The 24035-nt window shown below is 55.6% G+C and overlaps 1 protein-coding gene across 1 annotated transcript in view; it reads right to left on the bottom strand.

Moving 5' to 3' along the window:
* Positions 1-24035, bottom strand: part of DTX1 (deltex E3 ubiquitin ligase 1) — a 36390-nt gene that overhangs the window by 10057 nt on the left and 2298 nt on the right. The window contains exon 3 of the mRNA XM_027575501.2: positions 7514-8183. Coding sequence (XP_027431302.1) covers positions 7514-8183 — 670 coding nt within the window. The remainder of the gene's footprint in view (positions 1-7513; positions 8184-24035) is intronic.

Below are 24035 nucleotides of genomic sequence, written 5' to 3'. Positions count from 1 at the left end.
TCCTGCTTGTCCCTACTGTCTATTTCCAATTCACATCTGTTCTTTGAAGACAGGTTCAAAGGCCACTGTCTTCATGAGGCCTTTTCTGATCTACCTCAAGTGGATTCACAGCCACCCCCTTTTAATTCCCAAGGGACGTTTCTCCCTCCCTCTCCCTCTCTCTCTCTTTCTTTTTTAGGATACAGACATTTTATGTTGCTTTCTGGTTTTGTGGTTCCACTTCTATCTCTTGAGCCAGATTGTGAGCTTCTAGAAATGTGTCTGAATCAGCCTTGGGGCCCTAGGATTGCGGATGAAACTCCATGCAAATGGGTTCTCAGGAAGTACTGAATGGAAGAGTTGAACCAAAGAAGAAATTGGCCTGCTAGCTCTGTGGTCCCTCCAGAGGATCCATGGTGCCCTTAGAAACAGCAGTTCTAATACCAACGTCCTCCCCGAGACAAGGCTGAAGCAGGGATGGCAAATACATGGCATGTGTAGTACTCTTACCAATCCTGCACCCATGGCAGGCATCAACAATCGATCTCAGCACTCCCTCTCCATTTCATGAGATGAAATCTGTTTGTCATCTGTTTTATGGATGATGGGACTGAGGCCAAGAGAAGGGAAGTGACTTCACTAAGGTCACCCAGCTGGTTAGTGGTGCACCTGGCACCGGTTCCTGGAGTTTCTGAGTCAGAGGCCAGGGCTGACCCCGCCAGGCAGATCTGTGGGGCCATCTGGAGTTGAGCAAGCTTTCTGAGCCCACCGGATGCTAGAGGTGGGCTGAAGTTTTTGACCTGGACCCTGGAGCTGGCTCAGGCCCAGGTAGGCTGCATGAGTAGCTATACGAGTAGACCCATGTGCCTGCTCTGGCTAACCCTCTCTCTGTCCCAGGCATAAAGGGGAGTTCAGGACCCCAGGGAAGAAGGAAGCCATGTGGACACTCCCTTTAGGCCAACTGCATTTCCATCCCTCTGCCCACATCTGGCCTCCCTGTCTGCCTCCCTGCCACCATGCCCTGGATAGACGCCAGGCATGTCCCATTCTCTGGTGATGGTTTCCAGGTCCCCTGATTGGCCTCAGGGGCTGTCAGGACACCTGGCACTTACCCCGTGGTCCCTTGGGGGACCTTTGGAGGCTCCAGCTTCAGTCAGTTGGGTTCCAAGTGGGTGAGGAACGGGCAGAAGTGAGAGAGCCATGTCATGGGAGAAGGGCGTTGAACAGCCCCTGGGGATCCCCCACATTCCTTGGGCCTGCTCCCCTCACCTGCCCCCATTCAGTGCCCCCTCCACCTGTATCTGCGGCCAGCCAAGTCCCCACTCCCATCCCCCTCTGCAGGGCCCGGGGCTGAGGACATCACAGTGAGTTCCAGGGTGCTCCCTGGGCCCAGCAAAACCACAGGCCATCAATGGTGGCTGTCTGGAGGCCTTTGCTCATTTCCCCATTCTGCCTGGACAAGCCTCTGAGCTTCTGTGGGCCTCAGTTTCCCCTCTGTCCGATGGGACCTCTCATCCCTGCCCCTGTCCACTCCTAGGGAATAAAGGGTGCAAAAGTCCCCTAGAGAGACTTTTTGGGGGCTGGTGGCCACTTAGGGCCAGATTTATCGAGAGACCTGGGGGCTCAGCATCATTCTCCTTCAACCCCCTGGGCTCCCAGCCCCCCAGAGCAGGGCTCTGTCAGGGGAACCCGGGCAGGGGAGGAGAGGGGAGGGGAGGGCTGGGCTGGCGGTTCCCACGGCCTGGGGCAGCCACATGCAGACAGGAGTGTGTGGTTTGGCCTCCCAGGGAGCAGGGCAGGAAGTGCTTCAGGTCTGGGGCGTGGGGGTGTTTGGTTTGACCTTGTGGTGAGGCGCTTGGAGGGAGGGGAGACTGCATACCAGTGAGGCCAGGAAAAGGGGGAGGGTGGGCAGGCCACAGGCCCGATGGGGGGGCACGGTGAGGGTGAGACTTTTCATGGTGTACTTTTCAGTACTTTGTTGGTTTTGAAGCATTGAAATGTAATACCTATTAACTGAAGAACAAAATATGAATTCTTTAAAATAAAAACGTAAAATCACTGGTGGAAGTAAAAAACAGGAGGAAAACACCCAAATACACCAACAATATCAAAGCCCACCTGCAGATGGGCTCCTGCCTCCTGCATCAGCCCCACCTGAGGCATATTCTCAATATCCAGAGGGAACCTGTTACAACAAGGTCACACCCGTCTCTCTGCAGCTGACAACACCGCGGGCTTCCATTTCACTCAGAATCAAAGCCCAAGTCCCCTCCACAGTCTCAGGGCCCTGGAGGACTGGCCCCATTTCATCTCTGACCCACCCCCACCCCCTGCAGCCTCTCCAGCCACACCGACCTCCTCAAACATACCAGGCCTGCTCCTGCCTCAGGGCCTTTGCAAAAGCTGCTCCCTCTGTCTGGAATGCTCTTCCCACTGTTCTCTGCGTGGCTTGCTTTTTAACCTTCTTTAGTCTTTGCTCAAATGTTACATTCTCAGGGAGGCCTCTTGTGACCTCCTTATTTAAAATCACATCCCTCTCATCAGTCCTTATGTGTTGTCCACTCTTTATGTTCCTTCGGCAGCAGTTACTCTCTGGACCACATCCTAGAATTTATTTATTTCGTTTACTGTTTGTCTCTCACTAGACTGTGGTTCGGGAGGGGAGGGATTATCTGCTTTGTTCCTTGTTGCATCCCCAGGGCCCCAAACAATGCCTGGCACACAGTAGTTGCTCAATATATATGAGCTAATTCATTTAAAAACAGGTGAACATAAGGCTATAAAGAAGGTCAAAAGAAGCAGCAAACTGGGACAGATAAAAAGATGACAGATAAAGGGTTAAGACCCTTAACGCACAAGGAACGTGTGCAAATCAATAAGGAAGAAATAAACAGCCCAAGAGAAGGATAAGCAAAAGGAATAGACAAGTAATTGGCAAAAGAAGGAACCACTGGAGGCCCGCAAACAGAAGAGGTTCTCAGGCTCACGAAGAACCAGAGGGGGCATCGCTAGGGCACCGTTCAGGTTGGCGTGGTGTGCGAGCCTGCTGGGGATGAACGGAAGAAGCACCCCTTCCTGCTGCTGGCGGGCCACGTCGACGGTGCGTGCAGGCTCAAAAACACGGGCACTTTGACATCTGGCCTCATGGTTGACGGCAGCCCCGCATCACAGGTGCACCAACTGGGGACCAGAGGGGGCAATGAGTTCCACTGGGGTCACGCAGTAAGGCGGGCGGCTGAAGCGGGGCCCAGCCACTGCCCCTGGGGCTCCCTGACGCCCTGTGCGATCAGGCCCGGGTCTCTGGGACCCTGGCAGGAAACCTGGGGTGGACCGGCAGGGCGGTAGGGCACCCTAGTACCCTGGCCGACTGGGGATTTCGAATCACACGCCCAAGTGGGGGACCTTGAGCAAGTGTCAGCCTTTCGGAGCCTTGTTTCCTCATGTGAAGAGTGGGGAAAATCGGACTCGCCGCGTGGGGTTTCTGTGGGCATTCAGACAGGCAACGAACGTGTGTAGAGGCCGTGAAATGGGGCCTGGGACAAAGCAAGCGCTCGGTAAATGGAAACAGGCCTGCAGCTGTCCTCTCTCCCCTCCACCACGTGGGGTGGAAACTCTGAGTCTGCCCCGCAGCTGCGTTCCAAAGTGCTGGAAGCTGCCCTCCCGGGAGACAGGGCGGATCTTCCCCCAGCCCTGCGTGTCCCCCAGGCCCGGACTGCCAGCTGGCTCCCCACCCCAACACAGGGGCAGTGGAAAAGTACCCAGGCCAGGGGCCCGCTCTGGCCCCACAGGCTGTGTGACCTTGGGCAAGTCGGGGCCCCTCTCCCATCCTAGTCTGCATCCGGGGCTGAGATGCAGCTGGGAGGTGATCATATGGGGCGGGCAATATTAAAGTTTTGCCCGCCATGGGCCCTGCTGAGCCGGCACGCATGAGTGGTAGTGGTTTTAGCTCCGTTTGGCAGAGGGGGAAACTGAGGCTCAGGAGGTGAAGCCATGCGCCCAAGGTCACCCAGCCGGGAAAGGACTGGACTCGGGGTCTGTGTCAGTCCTGTGGGACAGAAGGAAGTGCAGAGAAGGGAGCAGGAAGGAAAAGGAAATGTGGCCAAGGGGAACCACAGACAGACAGATGGACAGAGAGACACAGAGACCCATACATAGAGATACTGTTATCAGCTGAGCTGTGTCCCCCTAGAACTCGGATGTTGACGTCCTTACCCCCAGTCCTTTGGACACTTTGGAGAACGGGTCCTCGCAGAGGGGATTAGAATGAGGTCTGAGGACATTAGGGCAGGCCCTAACCTAGGACTGGTGTCCTCACAAAAAGGAAACTGGACACATAAACATAGAGTCAGAGAGATCATGTGGAAGGCCATGAGGGCTCGGGGGTGTGGGGGACCAGGGCGAGGCCTGGGGGGCTGGCTGCCTGGCTCCTCAGAAACCCCCATCTGCCTCCCCTCATAGGCTGTGCCCTGGCAACAGAGGCTTCAGCAGGGAGGAACCCGGGTCGGCTCCCCCCACCCACCTTCCTCACACTCCCCTCATTCCAAAGCAGACCCCACAGGTCCTGTGCCCACACCCCACTCTGAGCCACACAGAGTATTTTTAGCTGGGGTTCCTTGGAGGGGAGGGGAGGGGGCCTTGACACAGGCTTGTCTGGCTGGGCAGGGTCTGCTTGGCTGGGGAGGGGTGAGAAAGCCCTTGACAGTTTCCACCCCGCGCCTTTCCAGGCCAATGTCTGTTCTCAGAGAGGGTAACAAATGGCTCCCAGGGGGAGGAGTACACACTGGGTAGGGGCACATGGCTGGGAGAACCGAGTTCCAGCAGGTCACAGGAGGACATGGTCAATGATCAGCCCAGCACTCCCATGGAGAAATTCTTCTTCTCCCCATAGCCCTCTTGAGCTCAAGCACACTCTATAGCTCCCCACTGTTGGTAGCAAAAAGCCCAGGCTCCCCTAAGGCTCCACACAATCTGGCTCTATACCCCCATTTGGGAAAAATCTCAGCCCCTTCTGTTCCAGCAGAAAACCTCCACCCTTGTACAGTCCCCAAAACCTGCTGGACACATTCCTACCCCCACCCCTTTGCACCTGCAGTGCCAATACCTGAGATGTCCTTCCCTGAATGTACCATGTTCTCCAAGCCCCGCTGAATTGCATATGCTGTTCCTCCAACCTGGAATAGCCTTTTTCCAGACCTGGCTACCTCCTCAGAGGGGTCTTCCCTGACACCCCCTCACTCCCTCCCGATCATACCATCCTGTTCACATACCTGCAAGCACTTCCCTCTCTCTCCAGCGATTGTGTTCATTTACTCATTTACTTGCTGTATGTCTGTCTCCCCGTCACTCTGGGCCCCATGTGTCTTGTTCAGTTCTGTGAACACACACCCACGGTACATACTTGCAGAATTAATATTGAGCAATAAAAGCTGAGTAATTCCCAGCCTGCTCTGAAACACTGGATTGCACAAAGTTCATCAGTGACTAAGAAATCCACTTCACCTGGAAATCCACTGAACACATGGTAAAAGGGATGCAAAACGTTCCTGGACCAATTCTTATGATCACTATGTAGGATATACGCCTGCATATTCTATTCTGTTCTATTCTATTCTATCGCATTCCACTCCATTTCATTCTATTCCATTCCAAGAAAAATCTGGTTACACCCTTTTGATTTCATAACCCATTAGTGGGTTACAACAATACAGCCCCAGAGACAAGGTTCTCAGATTTTTGCTGCCGAGGTCCCTGAACTTCCCTGGTCCTGCCCCCTCCACACCCACTTCAGCTGGCTGACTACCCTTGCTGTCATTCGGGGGCCTGCCAGCCCTCCTTTCTCATAACAGAGCCAGGCTGCTACCTACAAGGAACACTCCAGTCCCATGACCCCAAGTGGGTGAGTCCCTCCTGCAACACCTCCCCAAGAGGACTTTTGACCTCCATGGGGCTCCTCTCTGTTGGCACCAGGCCACACGGGGTGTACCTCTGCTTGTCCCCATGGCCCTCCCTCTTCTCCCGCAGGAACGACCCGAGGGGAAGGCACAGGGAAGGGTGAGGAGGCAGGAGGCGGCTCCTGCAAGCCACCCGAAGAATCAGGAGTAATTTGCTGCTCCGAGCCCCCTCAGAGGCTCTCTTGCCCCCACGCCAACCCTCTCCCTGGGTGCCAAGAGTCCTACCTGCCACTGTGGCACTATCATTCAGGTCCACAGTGTCCCCACACAACAGAGATCCGGCTCCCATTTGCCAGGTGATGAGACTGCGGCTCAGTGAAGGGGAAGGATGCACGCCCCAGACCACATAACTCAGACGCGGCTGAGAGGGCGTCTGAACCCAAGCAGTCACTTTCAAAGGGACAGAAGGCAGACGAGGCAGCCAGCTTTAGGGTCCCGTCCCTTCTCCAGCCTGGAGGTGGAGACCTCAAAGGTTCTATCCAGATCTGACCTTTGCTGGTCTTCCCTGGATCATGCCACGGTGAGAGAAGCAGACCTGGCTCTTGGTGCTCACCCCTCCTCTTGGGCACCATGGCCCACACCCCACCTGGTCATTTCCCTTCTGGTCTGTCTCAAGGTCAAGGTCTTTGCTCCTCCTTCTCATTCCCACTCCGTGAGGCTGAGACTGATGGAGTCAGGGCTCTAGGGCAGGTGCTGACAGACTGTTGCTGGGTCCCTATCCTGGGGCCTGGGATGCCCTCACCTGGGGGGGGGGGGAATTCCCTCAGTGAAATCCTGCTGGGAAAGCCAATTCATAGGAGATTCCTGAAAGGGCTGCTCTGGCTAAACAAGAGCAGAGAGGCTGGCTCCTGTGGGCCTGACTTCTCTTCGTCCACCACCCCTTGCTGCCACTACCCCAGGTCACCCAGGAGTCTCCAGAGCTGCCCCTCTGACCCCGGAAAACCACAGTATCAGCCCAAAGTAACGGGGATACTTCAGGTGCGGCCTATCTGGGAAATATTCCGAACAAGTGGCCAGTGCTTGCTGGAGCCTCCACACGAGATGGACATGAGACTGGGGGGAGGGGCAGGAACCCTCTAAAAATTCCAAGACAACACAGTCTCTGGAATCCTCCCGGCTCGGAATGCCGAGCCCTGCTCTCCAGCCGGGTGACTGTCAGAAGGTAACATACCTCTCCCAGCCTCGGCCTCCCCACCGGCAACCTGGCATGATAGAACCGTCTGGAGTAGTAAGTGAGGTGCGGCAGATAGTTGAGCAAGGGATACACACGGAGCTCACACCATGACTGCTGCTATGGCCCCCCGGCTTGTGAATCATGGGATCCTGGGGGTCGTTAGGAACCCTCCCTGTGCTTGGGCGTCCTCATGCGGGTCAGTTGGGGGTGATGCTGGTACCTACCTCGTACATAGTGTCCCCGTGCATGGAGGGAAACCAGCGAGAGCGCGTTAAGGTGCTTAATTAACGCTTGGCACAAAGTGAACACCTACTAGATGCTAGGTATTGCTTGTGACTGTTAGGATCACTGAGATTCTGCGCTCCTAGCCCCGGAGGGCAGCCACCCTGCGCCCGGGGGCCCGTCTTACCCCGGCGGGATGGAGGCGCGTGCGCTCACGCTGGTGGCGCGCTGGGGCCCAGGCCGGTTGAGGTTGTTCTGCCCCGGGGTGGGCGCGCCGCCGGGGGCGCTTGGGCTCCGGGGGGGCGCCGCCGGCTCGGCGGGGCCGGCGGCGGGCGCGGCCCAGAGTGCGGCGCCCGCGAAGGTAGCGCTGGGGCGCACCGCGAGCGCGCCCGGCGGCCCTCCCGGGGGCGGCGGCGGCGGCTGCGGGGGCGCGGGCGGCGCCTTGCGGCGCTGAGAGGCCAGGATGGCGTTGGAGGCGGCGCGAGTGCTGTTGACCAGCAGGCACTGCTGGCACGAACAAGGCTGGCCCGAGCTGGCGCCCACGGGCCACGACTGCGACTTGGGGATGGAGCCGACCGTGAGCGGGTAGGCGAGGTCCAGGCGGCGGCGCAGGCGGCGGCGGCGGCGCGTCTGGCGGTTCATCTGCGACATGCTGTTGAAGTAGATGAGGTAGCAGAAGCCGAGCGACGAGAGGTCGAGCCACGGGTGCTGCTTCTCGTAGGCATTCTGGATGGTGATGCAGATGTCCATGTCGTAGGCCGTCCACGCGCCGCCGTCGTTCTCCCACTCCCACACGATGCCCTTGCCCGGCGCCGACGACGGGTCGTAGAAGTTGCGCCGCACGGGCCGCATGGTGCCTGCGCTCACAAGGGGAGGGCGGTCAGAGCGGGGGGTGGGGTGGCGGGCACCCCTCCACCCTCCGGGGTCAGCACCCACACCGGAGCGGTAGCCGCACAGGCCCCGGGGGAGTGGGGAGTGGGGCGGGGGCGAGGGGGTGCGGGGGCTGTTCGGACCCAGGTGCGGGGAGCAGGGACAGCCGGGCCATGGCCATGCGAGCAGTGGGGGGCAGGCTGGCTTTCTTGCCTCGTTCCAAACTTCCTTCATTCATCCATCCTCTCATCGGTGCTTTAATTCAAGCACAAATTCATCTCTTCACTCAACCACTCTTCCATTGGCTCATTTGTTCATTCATTCATTCGCGCCTTAGTTCTTGCATTCATATCTTCCTGGGTTCGTTCATTCAATAATTCTTTCATTAGATCCTTCACCCATGCCTGCAGTCATCCCTTATGCTTCTCACTGCATGTCTTCTCACTCCCTAATTTAATTCATGCATTCAGCCATTCCCTCATTTACTGCCACCCTATTTAAAAATGTGCCACCCCTCCACATACTTCCTTTTCTCTCTCTCCATCCCTGCTTGGTTTTCTCCATCTGGCATAAGTTATATTTTACCTATTTATCTTGTTTTCTGTCTCCTCTCACTAGAATGTCACCAAGGCAGGGACTTCATTTTCCTCCCTGCTGTGTCCCCAGCGCCTGCACACAGTAGGCGCTCTCAACAGATCATTGCTGAGTGTGTGAATGCATTCCCTAGTTCAGACCCTGAGCCTTTTGGGGTGTGGCTACTCTTGTGTTCCTTCATGACTTTTGCTCATTCCTGCAGACCACCAATTCCTTTGTTTTTTATTCATCTGTTTGTTGTGTTCCTTCCTTTAACAGACATCTGCTGACGGCTCTCTGGAGGGCTCCATGCCCAGTGCTCATTGAAAATGCACAGAACCACATGATAACCCCAGCCAGGTGGGTATTCATGCCCCCATTTGAAAAACGAGGGCATTGAAGTTTTGCTCTCAACCACTGCTTCATGTTCCCAAAGCTCTAGGGGCTCCCTGGCACAGTGCATGAAAATAGAGATAAGGCGAGGTCCAGGCTGCAGGACTTCTCAGAGGCTTTAGCCTACTCTGTGCCTTGGGACCACTGTGGAGGGATAGTTTTGCTGGGCTCACTTGGCACACCTGCAGGAAGGCTGCACACTTGACTGCTTCTCAGCTGTGGGCAAGTCCCTTCAGCCTGCCTGGGTCTTGGTGGCCCCAGCTCGAAAATGAAGGTGATGCCGAGCTCATGACGCGCCCTCCCCCCCTGCACAGAGCTGCCGGGAGGATTCAGTGAGAAGAGCCACAGAGCCCAGGGACTGGGCTAGGCACCGGGGGCTGGGAGGCAGACAGACTTCATTTCAAGTCTCCACTGCCCAACGTGCCAGCTCTGTGACTGTGGTCTCGTGCCTCAACATCCCTGAGCTCCAGCTTTCTCATCTCTAAAATGGGCGTAAGCAACCCCACACCTCCCTGTGAGGTTGTGAAAAGGACCACTCTGGTGATTCCAAAATCCATCCTTTCCTGACCCACCCTCTCCCTCTGAGAGCCGTGGATCCAGCTGCCTCCTCAGCACGCTCCTGAGGAGGTCCAACGGGCATCTCAAACTCACCCCTGCTAAAGCAGAACTCTGATGCTTCCCCACCCTGAACCTGCTCCTCCTGAAGTGGTTCTCATTGCAAATGCTGGATAGAGCTCTATCCCTCCAGCTGCTTGCACCCCAATACCACCCACCCCAAAATTTGGACTCATCCCTGACTTACCTCATACCTTACATCCAGTCTATTAGTAGACCCAGTCCCCTCTACCTTCAGATACATCCCAGGCCTGACCACTTCTCACTGCAGTGATTCTACCTGGTCTAACCCACTGTCTCTCTCCTGCCTGGACTGTTGCAGTAGACTCATGACTGGCCTCTGCTTCTGCCCTTGCATTCTGTAGTCTGTTCCTCACCTGGCAGCCAGAGGAATCTTTTTCAATGCAAATCAGATTACACCCTTCTTCTGCTCAAAATCCTCCCATGGCCTCCCCTCTTACTGCGAATAAAAGCCAAAGTCCTCGCTATGACCTCCAAAGCCCCCATCGTCTACCAAACTTCTCCCGTGAGTCTACAAAGTCCGGTCTTCCTCTCTGACTTATTACCTCCCACCTCCCTCTCACTCACTCCACTCCAGCTACCCTGGCCTCCTTGCCATTCCTCCAACACCCCAAGCACTGTCCAGGCTCAGGGCTTTACATTTGCTGTTCCCTCCACCTGGAATATTACTTGGGGGGCCCCGGATGTTCTCCTAGTTTCCTTCCTCCTTCCTTTTGGGTCTCTGCTCCAATGTCACCTGTTTAGAAAGACTTTCCCAGACCACCTTCTAACACAGGTGTCCTGGTTGCCATCTTCTTGCCGGGTGTTCTTTTTCTTTTGGCACTCAGCACTACCTGATACGATACATCCATCTGCATACTTTCTTTATTCTCTGTCTCTTCCCACCTGGCTGTCAGCCCAAGAGGTCAGGGACCTTGACTGCTTTGCTCACTGCTATACCCCAGTGCCAAGCACAGAGCCTGGCAGACAGCAGACCCTCACAACGTGGAGTACATTTCGGCTGTTCACTGGCATAACCCCAAGGTGCCTGGCCCAGGGATCTGCAGCCAGATGGGTGGGGACCCACCACGGACCTTCATGAAGACCACCGCCTCCCCCTGCCTTGCTCAGGCTTCTCTCTCTCCCGAGCATAGACTCTCCCTGACCTTCACTTGGGTCCCTACGCAGGGCTAGAACAGCTTGTCTTCTGCTCTCTCTCCTCCGTCAGAATCCCAAGGGTTATGGACTACCCCTGCCTCTGTCAAATGCCCAGACCCCGAGAGCTGGGAAAATCAAGGCAGACAGCTGCAGCTGTGGACGTGAGAGAGACCTGTGAGGATGGAGTCCCTGGACTCCTGTATTGTTCAAGCCGATCACGTGAACAACCCCCCCACCCCCGCCGTCTCCTGGGCTGCCTCATTCTGATGCCTGATTTATCATTTTAATTGAGTGTGTGCATATCGATTTTTTCCTTGACAATGCTGTTCCTCCAGGGCAGGCCTGAGAGGGGGTTAGAGGAAACATTTCTGGATCCTGTTCCTGCTCTGCTCCTGAGTGCTGGTCTTCTCCTCCCAGAGTCTGTTTGCCCGTCTGCAAAATGAGGGCTCGTGAGAGATGATCTTCAGGTCTGATGTGCCTGAAGTCCCGCCCTGAGCCTCCTAGTGAGGGTTAAGGCGCTGTGTTACCTGGAAGGTATAACCCCCAGATGGTAAGGGAAAGGATGGGAACTTGCTTTCGTTAACCTCTGGGTGTCAGGTCTTGAGTTGGGCAGGGTGGGGTCGGAGATGGGAGGTGCAGAATGAAGTGGTTGAGAGAAACAATTCAGAAGTCTCATGGGCCATGTGCAAATCCTGGCTCCACACATAGCCTCAGTGTCTTCATCTGTAAAATGGGGGTATGAATACATACCCCCAAAGAATTACTGTAGGACACAACAAGATAATGCTGGTCATAGGTGCTCAGCAGAGTGCTTGGCCACAGTAGGTGCTCAATGAATGTTAACTAAGACAGCTGTTATTACTACATACATTACCCTCACTCCCCATGTCCCAGCTCTCGTTCACTTGGTGAACTCCTATTCATCCAACAAAACCCTCCCTGTGTCCCCCTCTTCCTGGACTTGCTTTTCTGTTTCTGCTGCTATGGCTGGCACATGCAGCTTTATATTGCCCAAGTGTCCTTGCATTGTCATTAAATCATTCATTGTTGTTCTTAATCTCCTTTGCTGGTGGATGACTTTCAGGAGGACAAGAACCAGGTCGGACCCACGCCTGTGTTCCCAGCACCAGGCACAGATCCTTGTGCAAAGGAGGTGTCTGCAATGGAAACAGGCAGCCTACTTGGCACAGGTCAGGGCTCGGAGGCAGTGGAAAGGGGAAGCGGGGACAGGGTTGGAAAGGCCGGTGTTGGCCAGCCCCACGACGAAGGACTCCAGGAGCCCCTCCCAGCAGGTCAGGGCCAGCCAGCCCAGGCGTCCCTCTCGCCAGGGCTCTATTTACCAGGTATCGATTTTCCTGCCTGTTTACTGGTAGTTATTAAAGGCTGCGTCCCTGGAGTCCTTTTCAAATGGGATTGGAACCTGGAGAGCTGGAGTAATTAGGGCAGCTGCCATCCTCCCTGCTGGGCCCTGCACCCTGTCGTGCATGACTGCCGCCCGCCCATCCATCCACCTTGGGCTCGGGCTGGCCGGGGACCAGGCCGAGGGGGGCCGGCTGGGTCCCGGGTGACCTGCCTGGGCTGTGATCTTCAGATTTCCAAGGGAGCAGGAACACTTCTCCCCAGTGGCTTTGGCCTAGATTTTTGGCCAGAACAATGGGTCTAAGATGGGGCCGGAGGTTCTTCAGCCTGGGAAACTGGGGGCCTGGAAGCACAGCTGGTCTTTCTCACCCACCCACTCCGCTGGGTGTCCCTGAGCAGACCACTTCCCTCTTGGGCCCCCAGGGCGCCCAGCTGCAGTGACCACAGCGACAGTGGCGGGGGTGGGGGGGCGGCGGGGAGGCGTGCTCCCATGGCCATTAGGGACCTGTGTCAAGCACGGACCATTTCTGGGCCTGTTTTTCTGTGTCTGCTTTTGTTGTCTGTCCCCCAAACTCCCCTTCGTTTCTTAAGAATGTTTGGTTGAAAAATTCCAATCTTGTTCCAGCTGCACTGAGGGAAAAGGGGCTTTGGCCAAATGTCAGCTGGAGGATTTCAGGAGCTGGGCCCGGGAGACCGGGCGTGGGGGTGGCCGCGGCCACTGCAGCCAGTGAGTGGTTCACGCCTGGGGCAGAGACAAGCAGAGAGATCAAAACACAGTGGGGAGGGAGAGATGTGGGGGGGGAGGGAGGTGCAGAGACACAGAGAGACACACATGCACAGAGAGACTGCCAAAGGGAGGCCTCGATCAAAATGGGAAGTGCTGTGGCAAGGGGGTACCAGGAGAGCTGGGGGCAGAGCGCGAGACCAGGTAGGAGAGACCTAAAGCAACAAAAGCCCAGACCTAGAGACTGAGAGCACCATGGAGAGTCAGGGAGCACAAGAGAGTGAGGCCAAGAGACAGGGAAGAGCCGGGAGGAGAGCCGAGGGGGCAGACAGTAGCTACAGCAGTAACAGCGGAGCAAGCATTTATTGAGCACCTACTGTGTGTCAGATGCTGCGCTCGGCACTTTCCTTCACTAACTCATTTTCTCCTTGCACACGGTTTCTTCCAGGGAGGGACCAGGATTATTTCCGTTTTATAGGTGAGGCAACTGAGGCCCAGAGAAATGAAACCTTGGGAGGGCTGGGGGACTGATGCTCCATTCATGGAATAAAGGAAAGTCCAGGGTGGACTGGTTCTCAGGGGTTCAACCCAGCTAAGCAGTAGCCCGGCCTAGGATACCTCCAGCGATGGGGAACTCACTACCTCAGCTTCGCTCTCTGGGTTTAGCTGTGAGAGGTTTCTGCCCTGAGAATGTGGTGCTGATCTGACCCCCTTCCTGGAGGTGGGCTGTGTGGGTATCTTAGCACCCGGCTTTTGGCATTAAGAAGAAGCTGACTGTAGAGAAGGGAGGGCCCCATGCCCTCCTGCCTTCCCCTCGGCCTCCAAAGGGCTCCTCCCTGAACGGAGTCAGCCCCGAGGCCAGGAGGGGACCCCTCCCTCTGAGGGTGGCTTCCTGCAGGAAAGTGATCTCAGTTTGGGGGAACCCAGACCCCAGTGGGAAAGAGGCCCCCGTGGGAGGTGGTCATGGGACTTCCTGTCAGGTGGAGGGTGTCCTGTTGCAGGCCTGTGACTGGAGGTTGGGCAGTGGGTTGAGCATGAGTTGAGCACCCACTAAATGCTGGGCCCCAACGAGGGACTTTACTGACTCCTCCACCAACCCAGAAGTAATCATAACACCAACAGTTCTGTGGCTCCGGTTTGTGTCAACTCATGTAATCCTCATGATAGCCCGATGAGGTAGGGATATACTTACCCCATTTTAGGGGCGACGAAATGGAGGCACAGCAGTTTAAGAAGATGCCCAAGTGGTCTCGCCAGACCCCATTATCTGGCTGCCTGGCTCCCATGGCTGTTCCCTTTACTGCTCTGCTCCCACGAGCCTGTTTCCCGGAGGAGGAAACTGAGGCACGGAGGTTGGTCAAGGCACACGGCTGAGGCTCCAGCCTGCTATTTGACCTTCCAGAATAGAGGTCCTCTCCCTTAACCCCCCCGATTGTCTGCATGGCCAGCGCCCCCTGACAGCAAACAGCAGCACCTACAACCATCCCGATTTATCAAATGCTTCTGCTGTGTCAACTCCTGCGCTGGGGGGTCACGGGTGCCCCCCCAGTCTCCACATCGGCCCAATGGGGTTTAGCCCCATTTGGAAGTCAGGCTCCTTGAGAAGATGAGGAGGGGTGGCTAGGGCAGGGGCCAGGCTGGGATCTGCAGGCTCTGGCTCCAGGGCGCCCCTCCCCAAGCCCACACCCTGGGATCAATAATCCCGCAGCATTCTGTTTGCCTTCAAACTCTCCCAGGGGACTCATCAGGCAGAGCCGTGGCCCATTAGTGGTTTCTGCACGTTTGGAGCTGGCCCAGGCTCCCCAGGGTCGGCCGGCAGCCAGGCCAGGGCCGTGGAGAGGAGAGGGGAGGGGCAGGGAAGGCCGAGGGGCTGCCTGGCACTGGGAGAGGTTGCTGCCTTCAAATGGGGTCCAAAAGGCCCTTGTCCCGCAGGCTGCCGGCAGCGGGCTGTGCCCACTGTATGGGCTGCGAGTGGGGCTTCTAGCGCACTTGGGTTCGGCCCCCCTGGCACTAGGAGCAACAGCTGCAAGAGGAAACGAGGGGGTGGGGAACAGAAGGAACAGACAGCCTCCAGCTCCTGGAGCCCTGTGTGGCCCTGGGCAACTGACCCGACTGCTCTGAGCCTCTCCTTCCTCATCTCTGAAGTAGACATCGTAAGAGTAGTAAATGCCCACCAAGGGCCTACTACGCGCCAGGGTCTGTTCTAAGCACTTCAGCAGGCCAACTCTTAGTCCACACAACGCGCTATAGAACAACACCGTTATTATCTTGCATTATACAAATGCTACAGCACAGAGAGGCGGAGTGACTTGCCCCAAGTCACACAGCTACTATGTTATGAAGCCAGGATTTAACCCAGAGGGGTCTGGACTTCTACCCACTCCCACCACCACCACCGCGGTCCAAGCCACCATTAGGGCTGGCCTCAACTACCGTGGTAGCCTCTGCCCTGTGTGCCGGCTTCCACCCTCTGCACCCTGCAGTGCATGCTCACGTGGCAGCCAGAGCCAGACTCAAGTCTGACCACATCACTCCTCTGCTCAGTACCCATCAGCTCCCTAGCGCCCTTCGGAATCAGTCTAAGCTCTTCAGCTCCTCTCTGAGACCCATCACAAGCTGTCTGTGCAGGCTCATACTCTAATCACACCAAACTTCTAGTTATTTTCTGAACACATCGTGCATGCTTGTGCCTCTGCGGATTTGTACACGCCGCTCCCTCTGACACTCCATTCACCCACCCCACTTTCCTCCCTGCCGAGTCCCCAAGCAATCTTCCTGGCTCAGCCCAAGCTCTATCCTCTTGGAATTTTCTCTGCCATCCTTAGGGAGAATCACACCCTTCTTGGGGCTCCCATAGCACCTTGCACCTGCGGTACCCCCGCTAAAGCACATAGCTCACTAAAATATTGAGGCTGTGTTCCCTCCAGCCTGGGAGCCTCTCAAAAGTTGGGCTGGGTTTCGGCCACGTTAGCATCCCCTGATAGCCAGGAACATAGGGATAGGCACTTAGAAAATGCTAGCTGAATGAAGGAAGGAAGGACCAAATATATGTGAGGGAACCTAACTGAATGCTACAAATGACTAGCTTGGAGATTGCAAGTTAGTGGTGGATGTGAGGTTGTTTTGGTTTGCACGCTATTTACGTTTTTAAAAATGACCAGCATTTAAAAACTGGGGTAGACTCACTCAAGTCTGGATTTCAAAAATCCCAAAATATCCAAAGATGTGGCCACAGGGACTGGCCTCCTTGGCAACCGTTAGCAGAAACTAACGTGGCCACCGCCACCACATTCATGGGTTCGAGTATTTATTGGGCACTTACTGTGTACCAAGCACTAAAGAACAACAGTTGAAAACCTTTGCCTTCCCAGCCACTGCACACACTTCTATTAGCTGCCCAGGCTCCGTAAGCATCTGAGTTTTCAGCCTCTGTCAAGGTGGGGGAACCGGGTCCCAGAAAAAGCAGGGACTTGGCCCAAATCCCCTAGAAATTAGAGGCAGCTCTTGAGCCCAGACCCCTTCTCTTAATTCCACTGTATCAGGTAACAAACACCTTGGCATGAACGAACCCTCATTCTCTAGAAGAGCGGAGCCTCTCTAGAAGGAGGGCCCCATAATGGTGTGATTTCAGGTAAACTGTATGCTTCCTCTGGTGTGTTCTGCTTGCGGTGGGAGGGACAGGGGACAAAGGCCCAGCAGTGGCGGGGCACAGCCTGTCATCGGGAGGAGCAGTGGCTATGCTGCGGCTGCTGGCAGGACTGGCCTGGCCACCAGCGCTGCCTCCTTTGATTGCCTTGTCCTTTGTTCCGCATTTCAGGGCATTCAGCTCCAGGGCCCGGTGCCAGACTCCCTGCCACCCATACCCCATCGTCGGCCTGCTACTACCGCCTGGGCAGGTGGAGGTGGCAGCCTGGAGCAGCTCCAGAGCTACAATGGGAGGAGCCCAGAGAGGGAGAGGAGCTTAGCCAGGGTGGCAGAGCGAGGACACAGCCATCTAGGATCCAGAGAAGACTAAGCCCCCAACCTGGTCACTCATGGGGCCCCGAGGTGAGGAACAGCCCCACATCCTGGGACCTCCTTGGTGCCTGGCCTCCTGTATCACACCAGATAGAAGGGCCTTGAGGGCAGGCGTCTGTCTGCATCCTCAGGGCCTAGGACAGTGCTTGGCACATTGTAGGTGCTCATTACCTTCCTGCTGCCTGCATGAAGGAATGACTACAGACCACAATTCCCTGCGATAGGTACTGTTGCCGGGGCCACATCACAGAGAAGGGAGGGAGGGCAGTTTACCCAAAGTCACAAGCCTGCTCCCCTCCTCCCCCCACCAATACCAGAGAGCTGCTGGGGAGGGACCCTAGAGCCTGGGCCTCACCAGTAAGGCTCCCTGAGGCAGCCAGATCCAGCTTTTGGGCCCCATGTCCTCAGCGGGATTCAGCCTGGGGCAGCCGGGGGCTGGTGGGGGTGTCTGTGTCAATCAGGAGGCTGTGGGAGCTACGGGGTGGAGGGGATGACTGTCTTGGGCCCTGGAGGCTGTCCTGGGGGTGGCTACCCTGGGGTGTGATGTAGGAATTAGTGGAAAGAAGGAGGCCCCGGGAGACATGGATGTTGGGGGAAGGGAGCCGGGGAGGGCCCTGGGCACCCTCCACACCCTGAGAACTCCACACTGGGGAGGGGAACTAGGGACCCCCTCGCCCACGGCCTGAATGGGCACTGTTGCTGTGAGCAGTTTCTGCCCCATCACCTCCCTACCCTGACCCCTCCTCATTACCCTCCAGTCATGTGTGCTATCACCTCCCCATTAGAACTCCCATGCCTCCTCCTTCACTCCTTATCATCTTCTTCCCACCCTCCATCACCACCCCCACGAAACCCCTACTGTCCCCCGTCCCCTCCCCACGACAGCCACCATCACCGTCCCTGACGCCACGGCCTTTATCATGCCCAGACTCCACCTTACTGATAATAGCGCCCATCAGCGCCCGTTCCCTCCCCCGCCACAGTGCTCATCACCTCCCTCACCTCTGGGTCAGACTCCACAGCTCCCTCGGAAGGACGCAGCGCGGAGAAGGAGGGGCGGGGGGCAGGGGAGGAGCGGGAAAGAGCTGGCTGTGAGGGGGCTCTGACCCAGGATACCCCCAAACCCCCCACCCACCCCAACGCGTGTGCGGGGTGCTGGCAGCGCTGTCCAAGGTGCTGGAGCTGCCAGGCCTGGCACAGGGTGGGTGCGGCAGACCCGGATCTGAATGTCCCACCCACCTCTTCTTAGCTCAGGCTCCCCACCCTCTGAGCCTCAGCTTTGCTGTGTGGAAAATGGGGCGATGCCCACTGGCTGGGCGGAGGGAACCCGACGGGCTGTCAGGACGTGCCTGCTTCAGCCCCCGCCCAGCCTTCTTCAGCTCTGGCTTGCGAGGGTGCGTGATTAACGAGGCTGGTCCTGCAGCATGGCTCTGGGTCCCCTGGGGCCCCCCTCTTCCCCACCCCCGCTAAAGGCTAGCAGCTGGCAGCCCTGTGGTGCCCAGTGGGACCCAAGAGGCTTCCCTTACCCCCTCCCCTCTTCCCGCACAGCCTCCCTCTTCCACCTGGGCCTGAGGTCTCCTCCAGCACCTTGCTGATGCTGCTTCCTCTACCTGAAAGTGTTCCTCAGACCATGCAGACTCTTGGAGGACCTGTCCTCAAGGAAGTCCTCTCTCTCAGAGCCCCCAGGCTCACACTGCCCACATTACCTGGCTGAAGGCAACCTGCACCTCTCCTGTGGAGTATTTAAATCTTTTCCCTACTTGAGCATGAGTGATAACTATGTGCAAAGTAATATTCTTCCTGCTTTTACCTGTATCATCTCATTTAATCCTCATGACACCCCTCTTGGGTAGGGACTATTGTCATTCCCACTTTACCGAGGAGGGAACAGAGGCTACCAGAGGTTAGGGTGTTTGTCCATGGTCACATAGCCAGCAAAGGACCAAGCTGGAATTTGGCTCTATATCTGAGTCAGAGGGTTCAACTGCTATTCCCATGCTATGTGTCTGCCTTGGCCTTCAGGAGACTCTGAAATCAGTCTGGCAAGGGCCCTGTCCCTCTCTCTGAGTCCTCAGGACCCAGCCCAGCGCCTGTTACTGAGCAGGCACCACTGAGCTGTCAGATAAAAGTGAAGATGAGTTTACATTACCAGAAGAGGCTCCTGGAGCCAGAAAAGCATCTAGAGGCCAAAAGGGTGGGTCTGTACTGGTGGAAATGGAGGTAGTCTGACAGGTGGTAGTGGGAGACAGCCATGAATGGATTCGTTGGACCTGCTGCCACCATGGGATGGACTCCTCCCTGCCCAAACACGCATTGTCCTTCTTGCCTCTGCTGTCAAGCCCAGGGGCAGCCTCACAGATTGGCTGGGAGGGGGCCCCAAGGGGTCCTGTAACTAGGGAGCTCGTCCCGGAGGTCTCTGGTGTTGCACAGGCCATTCCTGCCTTGGACTAGACCCTGACAATAAGCCCTAACAGAGCTCTCAAGGGAGAAGGGGGAGGGGACTCTCTCAGCCCAGCATTGAATGTCACCTTGTTCTCCATCCCTGAGACCTGTCTGAGAGGCCTGGATTCCAGCTTGGGGCTGAATGGCTGTGTGACTTTGGGCAAGTCACTCACTCTCTCTGGGCCTCAGTCTCTCCATCTGTAACAATGGCCTGCCTAGGAGTCTAAATTCTGGCGGTGCTTTCCCTGGTTATGGCCTCTCTCTGGGGGGCCCCCTCTGGTTTCCAACAGCCTAAGCAGGTCCCCAGACTGGACATTCCCATAAGGGCAGTGACCAGGGCTGAGTGGAGCCCAAGCTCCCTGGAGAATGAATGATGTAGGCTCGGGCAACTGAAAACAGCCACCCCCTGTCTCTCCAGCCCCATGGTTTGGGAGTGCTGGTGCAGCCATGCTTTGAGCCTTGGGGACAGCAGCTGTGGATGGTCTCCAGCCTGGCCTCTCCCAGCCTCAGCTGTCCCATCTACAGAATGGGCAGAAGGCTGCCATCAGTGCCCCTAGCTGCAGAGGGAGAAGAGAATGGGAGACACCATCAGTCAGAAAGGGGGCCCGTCTCATCCCAGCCATGTGAGTCCAGGGAGGAATCTGGGAGTTGCCTGGGAAGTGGCTAAGTCACATCGCTGTCCAGCTGTGGGGACCAGGTGGAAAATCCGGGGTCTGGGTGAGGCCCTCAGAAGCCGCCACCCCAATGGCAGGGTAGGGGACAATTACCTTCAGGGAAGTTGTGGCCTTGCAAGGGAGGCAGAAAGCGGCTCCCACATTACTTCCCCACCGCTAGTGGGAGCCAGCCCCTCCCCCCAAGACCGCCATGACCCTTGGGTCCACCTCTGCCACCAGTTGCTGCACCCACCTGGGCAAACCTATTGACCTGGGTTTCCCGTTTGTGAAATCTTGATTTGCCCATGGTAGGGGCAGCTCAAGACCAAGGAAGATGAGGGAAGCTTTGGGGAACCAGCAAGAAGAAAATCATGATATCACAGAGCACACGCCTGTGAAGGGGCACCTGCCTTATCCCTCGCCTATCCCTGGCTCTCCCTTCCAGCCCTGTGCCTAGGACACCACTGTGAGGGATCTAACATCACGTGGCCCAGGGTCACAGCCTTCCCCCGCACGTGGGCTCTGGACCTGAAGAGCTTCAAAGGGAACCTCACCTTCCGTGGGGAGTAATGAAAACAGCCCAGCAGGGAAGAGGTGAGCAGGCAGCAGCTGAACAAACAGAAGCCCCCATGGGACCGGGCCTGGCCTCTCTCCTGTGGTCCGAGCCTGACACCTGGGTTTCCTTCCGCTAGTTGCACAAAAGACACATAGATAGGGTATTTGTGTGTCAGTGGCATCCAAGCGGGTTGGTGTTGCGTGTGTGGACGCACACATGTGTGCACTGTGGTACCCACCATGAGGTGTATAGTTCAGTGTATGCTATGCCTGGTGGGCCTTGGCTCTCTTACCCCAGGGGCAGGTTAAGAACATGAGAGAGCAGGGGTTGGTGAACTGTAGCCTGTGGGCTAAATCTACCCATGGCCTGCTTTTGCACAGCTTATGATCTAAGAGTAGTTTTTACATTTTTAAATAGTTGGAAAACAAAGACTATTTCATGACTTGTGAAAATTTTACAAATTCAAACTTTAGTGTCTACAATGGGTTTTATTAGAACACGGCCACATTTGTTCATTTGCTTCCCATCTATGGCTGCTTTTATGCTACAATGGGAGAGATGAGCACTTACAACGGAGACAGTATGGCCCACAAAGGCTAAGATATTTACTCTCTTATTTACTATCTGACCTTATCAGAAAGTCTGTCGGCTCCCAGCATTATGGCACCAGCAAAGCTAGGGCTCACTGCTACTTTCTCCCAAACCAAGTTCAGGTTCAGCTTCAGTGAACTTATCAAGAATTTTATAATTAGAAAATCTAGATTTTTTTTTTTATTTGAGAGAGTGAGCAAGAGAGAGAGAGCGAGAGCACACAAGCAGGGAGAGCAGCAGGTAGAGGGAGAAGCAGGCTCCCAGCTGAGCAGGGAGCCCAATGCGGGACTCGATCCCAGGACCCCGGGATCATGACCTGAGCTGAAGGCACACGCTTAACGACTGAGCCACCCAGGCGTCCCTATAATTAGAAAATCTAGATAGACACTGTGTTCATTTCAGTACATATATGAGAGCTTTGGGTTTTCTAACTTTATATTGTTTTGTGTGTGTGTGTGACAGAGAGAGAGACAGAAAGACAGAGAATAATAGTCTTTTCAAGACTGAGCATTTCCTACCCATTTCTTGTGCATCCGTAGTGTTTAGCACATGCTAGGCACATGGTAGGTGATCAGTCAACGTTTGTAGGATAAAATAACAAGCTTGGTTTTCTCCATTACCCAACAACCCTGCTAGCAAGGCAATACTCTTGCTTATTCCATAAATGTGGAAACTGAGGCATGGAGAGCTAAGGTCACCTGCTTGAGGCTCTCTCCTTGACCATTACCCGTGAGAACAATATGTCCTTTCTTGACATTGTCTTACTTCTGGGAAAAGCAGGGGGCACATGATAACGTGTCTGGTGCGGAGGCATCTAGTCCCTCCCTCCAACAGTTTTCCACAACCAAGGTGCCCCACCCTCCACCCCATAGGTTTCCAGGCCTTCCTCCCTCACTGGGGGGTCTTGGCAGCCTCCCAGGAGCCTGTTGAAGGATAAGTGTGTTTTTTTTTTTTTTCCCTTTTCCGGCAAACAGGGGGCAGGTGTGGGTGAACAGCTCTGGGGAGGAAGTGCAGGGAAGTAACTGAAGCTGAACTTCTGGGGGATTCAGCGAGGCTGAACCATAAAAGGGATGCCATTGAGAGTAAGGGGACTGCCAAAGCGGGGAGTGGAGGCAGTTTGGGGAGCTAGGAGCCCAAGTAGGGGTGCTGGGGATAGAAAAGGGACCCAAAAGAGGGATCAAAGACCGAGTGGTTATCTTGGCAGCCTTGGGGTGGGTGGGGGGCTATCCCTGCCTCTAAGGGCCACCTTCCAAGCCAGACCCTGGAAAATTTCCACACCCAGTGAGAGCTCTGAACCTACAGAAAGCCGAACACCAAGCCAAAGAGAAAACCCTCCTCCTCCTGATGTCCAACCTCTGCCCTGCACCAGAGAAGGGTTTGGGGATAAACCAGATGGATGGGGCAGGGGATGCCTAGCATTTCTCACTTCTCTATCAGGGACTCAGCACCTCTCTGGAAGAATGGGCAGGAGGGTTCAATGGTGATGTTCTCTACTGTCTGGAGAAAATTCAAAGCCCTTTTCATGGCTCTCCATGCCCTGCTCCAACATCGTCTTGCACCACCTTCTCGTTCACCGCACTCTACACACAGTGGACTTGAATGTACGCTGCTCCTTCCTACCACAGGGCCTTTGCACTGGCTGTTCTTGCTGCCTGGAACACTGCTCCCTTCACTCATTCTTCAGATTTCCATCACCACCCCGACCCCAGATTTATTTCATGTTCTCAGACCTGCAACTGATTATCTGTGAATTATGTGTTTGCTTGCTCTCTGGGACCTCCAGTGTAGGTCCTCCAGTGAACCTCTACTCAGGACTCTGTCTGTCTTGCTCCATGCATTTTTTTTCTAGTGCTTAGCACAGGGTCTGACACACCGTGAGATCAATAAGTGATTGTATGATAGTATGAATGGATGCCTGGCACCACCAGTGACTGCAGTCAATGCCTGGAGTTATGAAAACAGATGGACTAAAACCATGTATTATGAATTCATCTGTGTTTCCACACTTGGTGACCACTCTGTAGGCACCAAGCAATGTTCTAGAGCATAGCTGTCCACTAGAACTTTCTGTGAAAATGGTAATGTTCTGGATCTATGCTGTCCAATATGGTAGCCATAAGACACATGTGGCTGTTGAGCACTTGAAATGGGGCTAGTGGGACTGAGGGGCTGAATTTTAAAGTTTATTTAATTTTATTCGACATGAATTTAAATAGCCACATGTGGTTGGTAGCGCCCGTATTGAACGGCTCTAGAGAGCAGGGACGCGTCCTACTATCTCCAAGGCTGTTACGTGCATTCTGTCAACCAAGGATTCACAAACTTCCATCACTGATCCTTGGGGTCGAACATGCCAAGGATTCTTTGGCAGCTTCCTTGAGGCAGGCACTCACCATCCCCCACTGCCCACCAAGCTTGTCGGAGACCACCAAGCAACAATGACGCAGAGAGATCTCCACAGCAATGGCACGTTTCCAGAACACGAATGCTGAACGTGGACCTCACCATGTTTATCACCATCCTCACCTATCACACAGCCACCAACCTCATTCTCTCCACCATTACTGCCCCATCACAATCTCCCCTCCCAAGCCAACCACCAACGCAACCATCAAAGCCAACACCGGCAATTCCACAGTCAACACTACCATTGCCACCCCACGCCCACCGTCACCACCACCACTATCCCTCCCCCCATCACACCGTCCCGGCACCAACACCTGGAGCCAGTGCAGGAAACCTGTCAAGAGCATTGGCT

Source organism: Zalophus californianus, chromosome 14 (assembly GCF_009762305.2).
Source record: "Zalophus californianus isolate mZalCal1 chromosome 14, mZalCal1.pri.v2, whole genome shotgun sequence".
NCBI lineage: Eukaryota > Metazoa > Chordata > Mammalia > Carnivora > Otariidae > Zalophus > Zalophus californianus.
This window is presented reverse-complemented; position numbering and strand designations above follow the sequence as displayed.